The 13,295-nt window shown below is 37.7% G+C and overlaps 1 protein-coding gene across 1 annotated transcript in view; it reads right to left on the reverse strand.

Moving 5' to 3' along the window:
* Positions 1-343: 343 nt before the first annotated feature.
* The window catches only part of c12hxorf65 (chromosome 12 CXorf65 homolog), a 32,079-nt gene continuing 19,127 nt past the window's right edge, over positions 344-13,295 (reverse strand). Inside the window, exons 6-7 of the mRNA XM_051935121.1 lie at positions 1,503-1,576; positions 344-704 (exon numbers count right to left, since the gene is read on the reverse strand). Of these exons, the coding sequence (XP_051791081.1) occupies positions 612-704; positions 1,503-1,576 (167 nt within the window). The 3' untranslated portion in view covers positions 344-611. The remainder of the gene's footprint in view (positions 705-1,502; positions 1,577-13,295) is intronic.

The following is a 13,295-nucleotide window of genomic DNA, read 5'->3' on the forward strand; positions in this document are numbered from 1 at the left end:
AACAACGCTAAAGCAGCTATGGTATTTGAAATGGCTATTCTGTGGACCATTGTATTGTTACAGGTTAATTTCAAACAGATCCCTTAAACTAATAAACAATATGCTGTTAATGTCAGTGTATATGATAAAGCCGCGTCAGGGATGTGGATCTAAAAAAGAAAGGGAAACCACACTGGAACAAAAGCACTGCTTTGATGCTGGGTGCCGCCAGTCTGCAAAACTGAATGGAGAACTTGAGTACGCCAGGGTTGGAGGTACCATGGAAATGTGTGTGGCTTTATGCCAAGTTTAGGTTTTATACATCATGATTTGAGCTTGGAAACGGGAGTACGCACTGTTTATTCATGAGGCCCCTGGTCTGTATAATGATTGAAAAACTCTCTTTTGCTGGGGCTCTAGTGTCATCAACCCCAGCTTGCTGCAGTGTTCAAGTGTGAGGTCAGTTAGTCATCTTGCTTCCTGCCAAATTACACATGGCTCAGTGAGTGCTTATCTTGTACTTTATCCTCACAGGCGCTTGTGATATTCAATCCAAGTTATTTCATTAAATGCATACTTCAGTTTTCCATTCTCTGTACCGATGTTTAAGATTCCTTTGGCTTGGCACATTGTTAGCGTTTATCTGCTTTTGACTTTCCTTTGGTTGGTTTTGGTTGTGGCTCAAGTGAAGCATGTTCACTTTTCTTTGGTCTGCCTTTAACCTGCTATAAAAAAGAAAAAATGCATTACCATAAGTTTTTAAACGTTTTTTTTCCAAGTCCATATCAGATCTGTTTTTCTAAGGACTCAACTGTACCTTCAATGAGACCGATCTATGGTACAGTGGATGGCTTCAGTGCCATTGTTAAGATTTTAAAGTTAAGACTATATCATTTTCTCACTTTTCCAGGTTATTTTGCTGTCCATTTCCTAGGTTCACTTTTGTCACTTATTTCCATTTTAAAACTACAAGCCCCAAGTGTGGCCATTGCAAAATTAAATTATACCTGCATCATTGTAACTTTACATACTCTTTGTACAACACATTCCTTCTTAAGTTAAATGATGCTGCAAAACTTTGAACAAGGTTTCTGCCAATCAAACTGCACACATCAAAATGAGCATAGAGAAGGCAACATCCATTTGTCCATCCATTTTCTTAGCCTGCATATTGTAAAATCAGGGTCCTAGAAACCTGGAGCCTACCCTGGCATCACTGAGCACAGGGCAGGAACAAACAAACCATAGGGCGTAGTTGCATACACATCCCATTCAGTGACACAACGTCAATTTAGATTTGCTGATTGACCTAGCATGCATTTTATGGTGTGCAAACATAAGAGAGAATGCACAAACTCCTCACTATGATGACTAGGCTATGATTTGAAGCCTAGTCCCTGGATATGAGAGTCAGTAGCTACATTCTTTTCAGGAAATGTAATTTCAGTCATTCACTACTACTGCTCCCGGATACCAGGTTATGGTTAGATTTAGGACAGACCACACAGCGAGCACTCTAATACCTTCTCTTTCTGAACATGAGGCTGACACTGTTGCTGATCCTGCTGGGCTTTTCCCAAATTCATCTGCAGCAAATCTGAGACACATAGACAGGTAAAGAACAAATTACTAAGTAAATTCAGTAACATTCATTTACCACTACTGCATATTGTCTGTGCCACAGTGGACCCTCAGCTTTAGTCTTAAAGACATGCAGGCCCTTGTTTACAGACAGACAGACAATGGAGTGCAGTTAGGAGTCTAAGGCTAATCTCTACATTTCATGGTAGTCAGTTGTACTTGATCATAGATAATTCTCTCTGTATTGCATTGTATAATTTATTAATTTGTTGAAAGACTCAAAATTCATGGTAAAATCAAATCTTCATTATAGTTTAAAACGAAATTTATCGGAAAACATCATTTCACTCTTTGTCAGACTTTAAATATATAATGTTAACATTTTCTCAAACTGCTAATGAAAAAGTAATAGGACATGATGGAGCAGAAAATATTTTTCTACCTCACAAAATTTGGAATCAAGGTGGATTCCTGGCTTGGGTTCCATCTGTGTGGCGTTTGCATCTTTTTACTGTGTTTGTGCAGCCTTCTTTCATGGGTTATGCTTTTATTCTACATCTCAAAACTTGTGATTGTGATTGTACACTGCAGTGGACTGATCTCCTGTCACAGATGATTCCTACTTTGCAAGAAGCATTACCTATATAAGTGCCAGCCTACCATAGTCCTATAATGACTCTGTAAAATTAATAGATCAGTAAAGTAATACATGCAGCTATTTTTAGTAAGCGGTCGCCATACTTCTAACTTATGATACACTTTCAAAGCTACCATTTAAAGTGCTATTTCATTTTCTTTAATTGATATTGCTGTGAGAGGTGATATGAATGATGTCCTTTTGTCAATTACACCAAAACACAAGCCATTATATACCACCAATTTTGTGATCTGATTGAGTGGTTCAGTTAATTTTACCCCGTGTCAGCATGGGTTTCCTCCGGGTGCTCCGGTTTCCTCCCACAGTCCAAAGACATGCAGGTTAGGTGCACTGGCGATCCTATATTGTCCCTAGTGTGTGCTTGGTGTGTGTGTGTGCCCTGCGGTGGGCTGGCGCCCTGCCCGGGGTTTGTTTCCTGCCTTGCGCCCTGTGTTGGCTGGGGTTGGCTCCAGCAGATCCCCGTGACCCTGTGTTAGGATATAGCGGGTTGGAAAATGACTGACAGTTAATCTTACTTTCATTAATGGTGCTTGTCCTAATAACTAGGTTTATAATAATATATCAAATATATGGCTAAACCTGTGCATGACATGCTTTAAAAAAAACAATTATTCAAATCAAAGGTTTTCCTGTCCACATGACTGCAGACTACCAGTACATCAACATTCTCATAAGATCAGCTAAAATCTTACCACTACTCTCTTGGCAGTGCAAGCTGAAGGCTGATTTAAGCTTTACTCATTGGGTGTCAAGAGCAATTTATAATGAGACAAGATGTTGTGTCACAGCAGGATATTTGAATGCTTTCACAGCTTCCTTACAGAAATATGCACATTTCTTTGCTGCAAATCTAGATAAATGCCAGATTTGGAAAATTCAAATTGGGTTATAGGGCTGGCCTTTTTGACTGAAATCTTTGCCTCCTGAACACAATGAATCTTAAACTTATAGTACAACCATGCAAGGTAAGAAATTAACCTCAGTACTGTTCATACAGTACCTGACAAAGAACATTTTTCTGTTGCATGTCTAAAGCCGTGATCATGGAAAATCAGTTTATCGGCAAAGCCCCACTGTTCTTCTTTGTGTTTGTACAGATGCAACCAACAATTTTTGCTTGAGATTTCCACACAAGATTTTAAATTTCCATTGGGTACTTCTTTGAAAAAGTTAATGTTTAAAAATTTGAAATACAATTAACCATAGACTCTACACAACCAACAATCAAAAATTGCATAGCAATCGGTGTACTTTTTTCAGGACTGGTATCTGCTTTTTATGAAAACAATCTTGGCCCCCACAAGCCTACTTAGGCTCTGTTTTTAACCAGATGATATTGTAAAGTGGTATTAAAATATTTTATGTACTCTACTAATAGTGTGCATATAGTTATAGTCTATCATCACTGTTATATTACAATATGGCCAGCTTTTACTAAATTGTGAGAACGAACACTTTGATTAAGTAACTAGAAAATTTAAAAATGTTCCAACTTTTAAACAGTTAAAGTCTCTGAGCACACCTGAATGCGATGCCATGCATATATTTTGTTACTTGTTATTAAATCTTTAGCTTATGTTTTCACTGTTTTTACTGTTTCAACTTCCAAGGTTGAGTTAAGGTGTGAGTGAAGTAGAATACATCAGCAGAAGGTCAAGGCAAAAAGCCAGCAGATACAAGGAAAGATTCAAGGGTGAGCAGACGTGGGCAACCCCTCTCTTTATAATAAGAAGCCGCAGTCGTGGCAGTGTGGTGCATAAAGGCTACCTGCTGATCTGCATTTTTTTGCTTTTATTTACTATATTATTTATTGCTTGTTAATAATCCTTATTATTATTATTAAGTTCTTTTCTTACAGATTCATACATATACAGTGCCCTCCGTAATGTCTGGGACAAAGACACATTTTTCCTTGATTTACCCCTCTGTGCCACAAATATTTACAAATCGAACAATTGCACTGTAAAAAATGTTTTGTTGGATCAACCTAAATAAATTACTTCACAAGGTAACAAGCAATTTAATTGATTTCTTTCAAATTTTAAAAAGTATTTGAGCAAACTTAATTTATTTGAGTTTGTTTTAACCTTTTCAAAAACTTGAATAAAAGCAAAAAATGTATTTAGCTCAAACCAAATTTCTTTAAAAACTCAAATTAACTGCAGTGGGCTGGCGCCCTGCCCGGGGTTTGTTTCCTGCCTTGCGCCCTGTGTTGGCTGGGGTTGGCTCCAGCAGACCCCCGTCACCCTGTAGTTAAGATATAGTGGGTTGCATAATGGATGGATGAACTCAAATTAAAATTTTGCTCATTATTGTATTCACTGTAATGCCAACTTAAATTCTATATATATAGTCACAATCTCGAGACAGAGTCATATAAAGGTTTGGGGCAGCCACCCGTATAATTTGGTTTCCTGGCTGCAAAGTTGCTTTTCAAAATAATACAGCACTGATGTGCACAAAACCGAGTCCAAACAGAACTGAGGGAATAGAGAAAAGGCGGAGGCTTTTAAAGGGAGAGACAGGAAGTGAAGTCAAAGGGGTCGGGCTCATGTAGGTCTTCTGCCATTGGTGCGAGCCCGGACGTGACATCACAGGGGTCGGAGCCGGCAAGGTCTCCAAAGCGATTTTTTGCTTTAGACTAAATAGAAGAAGTTACATTAAGCGACAGCAAGGTTTTTCAATTTGAAGTAAGGCAAAAAATTACGTTAGGTGAACAAACATATTAATATAGTTCATTACAACTACTGAAATTACCTTAAATCAAAAAGAGCCCTTTTCTCTTTTTAAAGTGTAGAAGTGATTAAAGTGCATATTGCAGACTTTAATTTAGGAGTGTCTGCATGTATTTCGGTCACAGCATGTAGTAGTTACAACACTTTTTCTGCGTGGTCCTCCCATTTCAGGGTACCATAATGATTGGCACAATTGGCATCACAGGTGTTTGTGAATCCTGAGGTGCTTTTCATTTCTTCATTAGTGCAGGCATACGATTCCTAGGCTTGTTTCTCACCCTTTGGAGCCTGTAGTTGCCACTGTTCAACATGAGGACAAGAGCTGTGCTAATGAATATCAAAGAAGCCATTATGTGGCAGAAAAACAAGGATATAACTATTAGAGACATTGTTAAAATCTTAGGAATATCTAATGTTTTAGGATTGTCTGTCTGGCATATCATTAAGAAGAAAGAACACACTGGTGAGCTCAGCAATCACAAAGAGACTGCTAGGCCAAGGAAGACCTCCACTGCTGATGACAGAAGAATCCTCACTGTGGTAAAGAAAAACACCTCGTCCGACAGATGAGAATCAGTCTTCAGGAGGCAGAAGTGCATGTGTCGGAGACTACTATCCACAGAAGACTTCATGAACAGAAGTACAGAGACCACACTGCAAGATGCAGATCACCAGTAAACCACAAAAACAGGATGGCCAGATTAGAGTTTGCGAAAAAATACATAAAAGAGCCTGCAAAATTCTGAAAAAAAGGTCTTGTAGATAGACATCATAAAGATTAACCTGCAGAGTGATGGCAAGAGCAAAGTGTGGAGATGAGAAGTGTGCCCAAGATGCAAAAGCATACCACCTCACCTGTTAAACATGGTGGTGGGGTGTAGTCAAAGGTATGAAGTGTGCCACTGTGATCTGTGAAGTTTATTCCAAACACATTTTTTTATTAAAAACTAGACGACTTCGCCCCCTGCTCGCTTCACTCGCCAACCCCCCCAACCCCCCCTTCGCTACACGCCACCCACTCTGTTCTTGCGTATGTGGATTTCACTTTCACCAAACAACAAATCTTTTAATTCTCATGGATACGCCTCTTCATTGGGAAGAAATACTACTTTTCCCTGATGGCAACATGAATTAGACGATCTACAAGTCTCCGACTTAAAGTTTAAATCTGAACAATATATTCAATCTCTTTTCGCTGTTCTGTTATTTCACCGAGTAATAAATTTCCATTTGTTTGCGCTAATGCGATCTTTACTCTCATTTTTTTGAGACTTTTGAATTTTAGTACTTTCATTATCTCTAACCTGTTCTGCATGTGTATTGCGCCAACGTTTTTGAATTCTTTACAACGTTCTGGTTAAATCTCCTGGCACAAAGTCTCATCTCGTGGACATGAAAGTATCTCTCTGAAAAAGTCACATCTCGTCCCAGGATTTTTTTATTATAATAGAGAGATGGGTAATTGAGGCCATAAATAAATACAGCTGAAACCACGCAAATCAGCTGACAGAGAGAACCTGACAGGGAGATAAGAAGACAACTCAGGTAGGCTATTTAAAAGTGTCGATATGCCCTGTTTGGTAATCAATATATGGCCAGGGGCTACTATTTGCTATTTAGAGTTTTTCCTGTGAATGAATTCCATGTTTGGCTAATGCATGTTCTTATTTTGGAACCTGAGAATAGCATAAAGCTCTGACAATTGCACAGGAACCTTAGAGCTCACCTGCAGACAAATGGAAGACATTGCTCCTGCCAGTACACAGGAAAATATGCCTTCTGCACTGTCTTGAAGTGGACACCACCAACTGCAAGAACCTCTGACTGCATCACGCTTTCACCAGTAGCTCTCCTTTGAATATTATATTATGAGTGTTATGCAGATATTAAACAGAAGCTAAGTACCCTAGGTTCTTGTCTATAAGCCGGACTCATGTATAAGCTGGAGACCAAAAATCATACAAACTCTGTCTCTCTCTCTCTCTCTCTCTATTTCTCTCTCTCTCTCTCCCTGCTCCTGACGGAGGGGGTGTGAGCTGCCGCCTTCAACAGCTTTGTGCCGCGGTGCTTCGCATACTTAAAAGCCAAACAGCCCTATTGATTTGTTTGCTAGAGATTGTTTTCTCTATCTATGTGACATTCTGTGCTCCTGACACGCACTCCTTTGAAGAGGAAGATATGTTTGCATTCTTTTAATTGTGAGACAGAACTGGCATCTCTGTCTTGTCATGGAGCACAGTTTAAACTTTTGCAAAAGAGACAAATGTTTGTTTGCAGTGTTTGAATAACGTTCCTGTCTCTCTACAACCTCCTGTGTTTCTGCGCAAATCTGTGACCCAAGCATGACAATATAAAAATAACCATATAAACATGGTTTCTACTTCGCGGATTTTCTTATTTCGCGGGTGGCTCTGGAACGCAACCCCCACAATGGAGGAGGGATTACTGTATAAGCCGGATTTATGTATAAGCCGATATTCTATTTTTTCATTTTCACAACTTTTTTCCTTAGATAAGCCGCGGCTTATAGACAAGAACTTAGGGTATATTCTTCTTTTAGTGTTATTGTTTCTTTCTTCCTTTTATAATCACTACGATACCACTAGGGAAAGGTTTTAATATTTTAATATATATATACTAGGGGGCTTTGCCCCCTGCTCACTTTGCTCTCCAACCCCTGTGTTTGGTTTTCCGTATACACATTGTTTAGATTTTTTTTTTCTTTGAATTGTTGCTATTTCATTAGTTTCACTTTTATTTCAGAACTTATGTAAAAACAATATTTGGAATCTTTCGAGTCCCAACGTGCTGAATCTTTTTAATGAGGTCAGTGAGACATGTGTTTAATAACTTTGTACCATAATTCAGGATAGGTTTCTCCGTTTGGAATTTCAGCACAGACAAAGCGATCTATATCATCAGCAGCAGTTAATAATTTTTTTTGCAAAGTAACTAATAAATGCATGTGAGGTAAACCCCGTGTTTGAAATTCTCTGACTTAAACTTCAAAGCCGTACAATATTTATATACTTCTGACATATCACCTGTGTCCATATATTCGATCTCTATTTGCCTTTTAGTTATTTCTCTGAGTAATAATTTCTCTTTGATTGTGCTAATGCGATGTTTACTTTCTTTTTTTGACACTGTTGTTTTTTTCTGCTTTCATATTCTGTATCTTGCTCTGCATGTGTTTCGTGCCTACGTTTTTTTTTTGAGTCTTTTGAATACCAGTTTTCATTATCTCTAACCTGCTCTGCATGTGTTTGGCCCCTTTGTTTTGTAATCAATTTATGACGTTTTACTTTGTTTTCTACTCTGTCTTTTATTTCTGACCTCGCTTTGTCCTGCTTTTTTTTCAATGACGCCTGGTCCGTGGTGATTATTTTCCCTTTTTCAAGTAATAACCTCCATTTTTTTGCGCTACTGCAATCTTTACTTTCTTTTTTTTATACTTTCTAATTTTCCTACTTTCATATTCTTTAACTTTGTCCACATTTGTATCACGTCTTGTGTATAGCGCCAATGTTTGTGAACGTGTTTATGAAGTTGCGAAGGCAAAAAGACTTTGTTTTCCACTCTTTGCCTTTTATTTCTGACCTCGATTTGTCCTGCTATTTTTTCAATCACACCTGGTTCTAATGATTAATTACCTTGTTTACGCTAATGCAATCTTTACTATCTTTTTTTTTTATACTGTAGCAACTGACGTAATAAAGTGTCACAAAAGTTCTACTTGAACAAACAATCACCGACTTTGTAACCCCAAACACAACTTTCTAGCACCCTCTCCGAACCCTCCTCCCCTGGGTCTCGCCCCCCCCTTACCGCATCAATCAATACCCCACTATCAGTCTTCTGTGCTGTACTCCACCCTTCCTTCATCGGACCTAACAGTCACTTAAAACAAAAAAGGCTTCAACTTGGCTGGGACGCTACAATACTTTCAAATTTTACTGCTTTCATATTCTGTACCTTTCTCTGCATGTATATCATGCCATCATTTGTTTCAGCCTTTCGAATTCCACTGCTTTCATAATCTCTTATCTGCCTTTTTTTCTCTCCAACGATTTTGGGTCTCTTTTCTCAGCGCTGCTCTTTCTTCTTTGCTTTTAGTTGTTGACGTTTCATCTAGAGCGTATTGTCCTTATACACTTTATATGAACTGATCTGTTAGTGCTATATGCCTTTCCACAACTGAGTGTATTGCTAGCCATGCTCTTATTTGATAAGAAGGGCGTGTCTTGCAAGAATCTCATGTTCCAGGACCCCACGAGACAGCCCTGGGACAATCTCTTGGCACCAAGTCTCATGTTTACAGTCCCCGCGAGACGCTCCTTGGCCAGTCCTTTTTGTCTTGTGGGTCTTTTAAATGTCTTCTGAGAACTTCTGAGAAGATCACGTGTCGTCGCCCTGCTTTTTTCTTTCCAGGATTTTTTTTTTATAATCGATATATATATATATATATATATATATATATATATATATATATATATATATATATATATATATATATATATATATATATATATATATATCGCGCTATGCGCTAGCCTCTTTGCGGTTCTGCTGCTGGCATGTGGAGATACAGATGTACAATTTAAACAGATGGGAATTGTTACATATGCATCAACGCAACATATAACTGCCCATGATTGAATTTCATTTCTTTCCCTCTATTAAATAAAACAACTTTTTTGAATGTTTGGCTCTGAGATTTGTTAATTGTCTTTGTAAAAGCTATTCTAACCGGAAACTGTTAACGTTTTAATATGAATAGCATATCAAAATCTCCTTTGTTGTCTAATGTTATCCATGGAAGATGTACTACATTACCTTTCTTGGATACATCCTTCTTTCTACAGTAATTCATGCGTTGTAAGACCGGACATTGTTAATGGTTGTAGATATTCTTTGGGATATTATAAGTTGTTGTTTTCTGCATGATCACCACCAATTGTTTCAGCATAGTCTATTGACACACATTTAACCAATTTGCTGTGTAACCAATCGACATTTCTGGATGCATTTTGGCATTAATTCGCTTCATTTCCTTGTTTCTCTGTGCTAGGATTGCCCATGTACTCATTTCTTCTGTTGATACCCTTCGTGATGCAATTCTTCAATAAGATTTGGCCATAATAAGTCTTCTTTAATTGGGAAGTGAGGAAAACATTAAAATGTATAAGAGCTGAGAGCGCAGGAAGTGTGTCTGACAAAAGCATTCACACAAATGAGAGTTGAGGTCTTGTTTGAAAATGTTTGAGAGGAGGGAGTGATTTGAAAAAATGTCAAGGCAAAAGTCTCGTCTCACAGGACTTGAAAAAAATCTCTCTTCCAAAAAGTCTCATCTCCAAAAAGTCTTGTCGCGTCTAAGACTTTTTTTTATATAGTCTATATATATACTTAGTAAAGGCTGCAATCTCTAATGAACCTATTCCCAGGGAGCGTGCTCCTCCCTGCTGGGTATATGGGGATGTTATGGCTTGGGCATGTATGGCTGCTACAGGTATTGGAACACTTATCTTCATTGATGATGTAACTGTTGGCGGCAGTGGCACAATAAATTATGAGGTGTACAGAAACATCTTATCTGCTCAAGTCCCAGTAAATGTCTCCAAACTCATTGCATATGATGATCCCAAACATACTTCTAAGGCAACACAGGAACCAATTACCTGATTTAAATCCAATTGAGCATGCCTTCCATATGCTGAAGAGAATTCTTAAAGGTACAAGCACCCAAATAAAAGCAGGAGCTGCAGATGGCTGCATTAGAGGTCTGGCAGAGCATCACCAGAGAAGATACTCAGCAAATGTTAATGCCTGTGAATTGCAGGCTTTAAGCAGTCATTTCATGTAAGGGATGTGCAACAAAGTCCTAAATATGACTGCTTTAATATACCTACCTTTGCTATGTCCCAAACATTATGATGCCCTGAAATGGGGGGTCCATGCAAACAAAGTGTTTTAATATCTAAATAGTGTGACTGAAAAGTATGCAAACAGCCTTAAATTAAGGCCTGCAATGCACACTTTAATCACATCTGAATTGTATGATTTGTAATTTTAAACTGTGGAACAGAGGAGTAAATCAAGGAAAAATGTGTCTTTGTCCTAAACATTATGGAGGGAACTGCATGTTTTGTTTTGTCATATTTTCATTTTGTCTGTATTGTTGTATCCTTACAGTCAATAAAACTAACCCCAAAGGGGTTTCATGAAACTGTGTGCATTTTTCCTCCTACATTTGTTACTGTTCTCTTTTGTTGGAATTCACCAAATAGTATTTCATAATTCACTCAGTCAAGGCCATGAATCAAAGCAAGTTACTACAGGTGTTAAATAGTAATACTACTCACTGCATGATCATGCTGTTTTAGAAATAATCATGTTAAGTAAAATTGGAACAATTTGAGATCAAGGCAGGATTGAAAGGTACATCAGCACTGAGGGAGAGAACAAAAAGACGGCTTCTTTTATAAATGACTTTCAGATAGAAAAGTCCCACAGGACAGTAAAGAACCTGTAAACTATATATAGAAACACATGTTATTGTTTGCTGTGGCCAATACTAAGAGGAAAACAAACATCATGTAAGAAATGTAATAATATTTAAGATGTAAAGTAATCCCTTGTGATTCACGGGAGTTAGGTGAGCAGGACCTCTGTGAAAGTAAAAATCCAACAAATACATTTAGGGCCCAGTTTCACAAGTACAGATGATGGTGGTTTTAGTTATGAAATGAAATTCCCTTGTGTGCAGCCTCCTGAAAGCTACGTAAAGTTGTGTTCTACCGTGATGCCAACATAAGATTTCTAGAAGTTGGAAGCACTCCCAGGAGGAGACATTTTCTAGCCCAGACAAAATTGCTTCAACAAGCAGGCGTAGGACAAGAACATAAATTCATAGAAACTGTATATGATGGGTGTTACTGTAATCAAATTGTACAGTGAAGCGTTGAAACAAAAAAGACACCACCGTTTGCAATCCTGCTGGATTGTCATGGCTTAATTTTAAAATTAGCACCCTTATCTTTCACCCAGCAGCCCTTGTTGCAGCCATTGAAACTACTCAATGATGCAGTACTACCAGGATTGCTGGGATTTGCAATCCATTTAAGGAATGTAGTCAGCAGTTTTCTGCAATAGATTGTAAAACTCACAAAATAATTTCCATTTAATTATTGATGACAAATCCACAAATAGGTGGAATCATGAATTGTAAACATGCAAATCACAAGGATTGGTCCTTGAGTTATGACACAGAAAAGAAAGAGGAATATTGCCTTGAATGTGGATGTAAAAATCCCCACAAATCTGACATTTTATGACTGTTCAAGAACTCTGTATTATTAAAAAGTACTTAGAAAATGGTGAGAAGAAACAATTTATTGCATGGTTTATAAACAGGTTCTAACCTGCTTAATTTCACATTGTGAAATTAATAAGAGTATTAAATTTAGATTAGCTATTATCACAGATACTAGGCAGGATCAACTTAGTTTTCCAAAGTAATATTATACAACAGCAATCATTTCTGGAGCAGCAGATTAGGGAAAAGTTTTATATTTCCAGATCCCTCTCCTTTAATTGTATTAATTAAACAACACTGAAACATCTGCCTCAGCTTCCTTAAGTGATAGCTGGTCTTCAATAATTAAATGTATATGAAAAACAGTATCCTTTTTTTCATAGAACTAAGATAAGATAACCTAACATTTTATATGTCTATACCATTCCAACTGATACATTTTAGTACACCTGCCTGAGATAGCTGCTTATGTATTTCTAGGGGTCAATTTTGCTGATCACGTCTATAAATACTGCCTGTCCTATAATTCAAGAAAGAGCAGCTGGTTGTCATTATACAGCAACACTCCATTTTTCAGTCTAAATGTCTTGACGTAAGTTGGTGGAACATTTCTACTGTGTATATATTATGCATAGACAATACATTCAAGTAACACTCATACTCAAACTTGTCTAGTCAAATAATTTTCAAATAAAGTAAAACTGAAATTGGATTAAGGCTGAAAAACTTCCCTCCTCTTTCAGCCTTGCCTCTGCTAGTAAACCAAAGGATCAGCAATGCATTGTGCTCCAGTCCTCAAACCTGAGACAAAAGAGTGACATCAGGAGCAGGGCAAAGGTTGTCCCCAAAAGTATTCTGTTCATTATATACAAAGTAGCATTATGGATTTTCCACACTATTTAACTTTGTTGTCCAATTTCTCATTGGCACCAGACAAAGTGACTAGACTAACAACAAATACAGTATCACTACATATATATGTTTTCCACCTATTTATCTGAATTGTGCATCAGTTGCCTCTTGTTGT

Source organism: Erpetoichthys calabaricus, chromosome 12 (assembly GCF_900747795.2).
Source record: "Erpetoichthys calabaricus chromosome 12, fErpCal1.3, whole genome shotgun sequence".
Classification (NCBI taxonomy): Eukaryota; Metazoa; Chordata; class Cladistia; order Polypteriformes; family Polypteridae; genus Erpetoichthys; species Erpetoichthys calabaricus.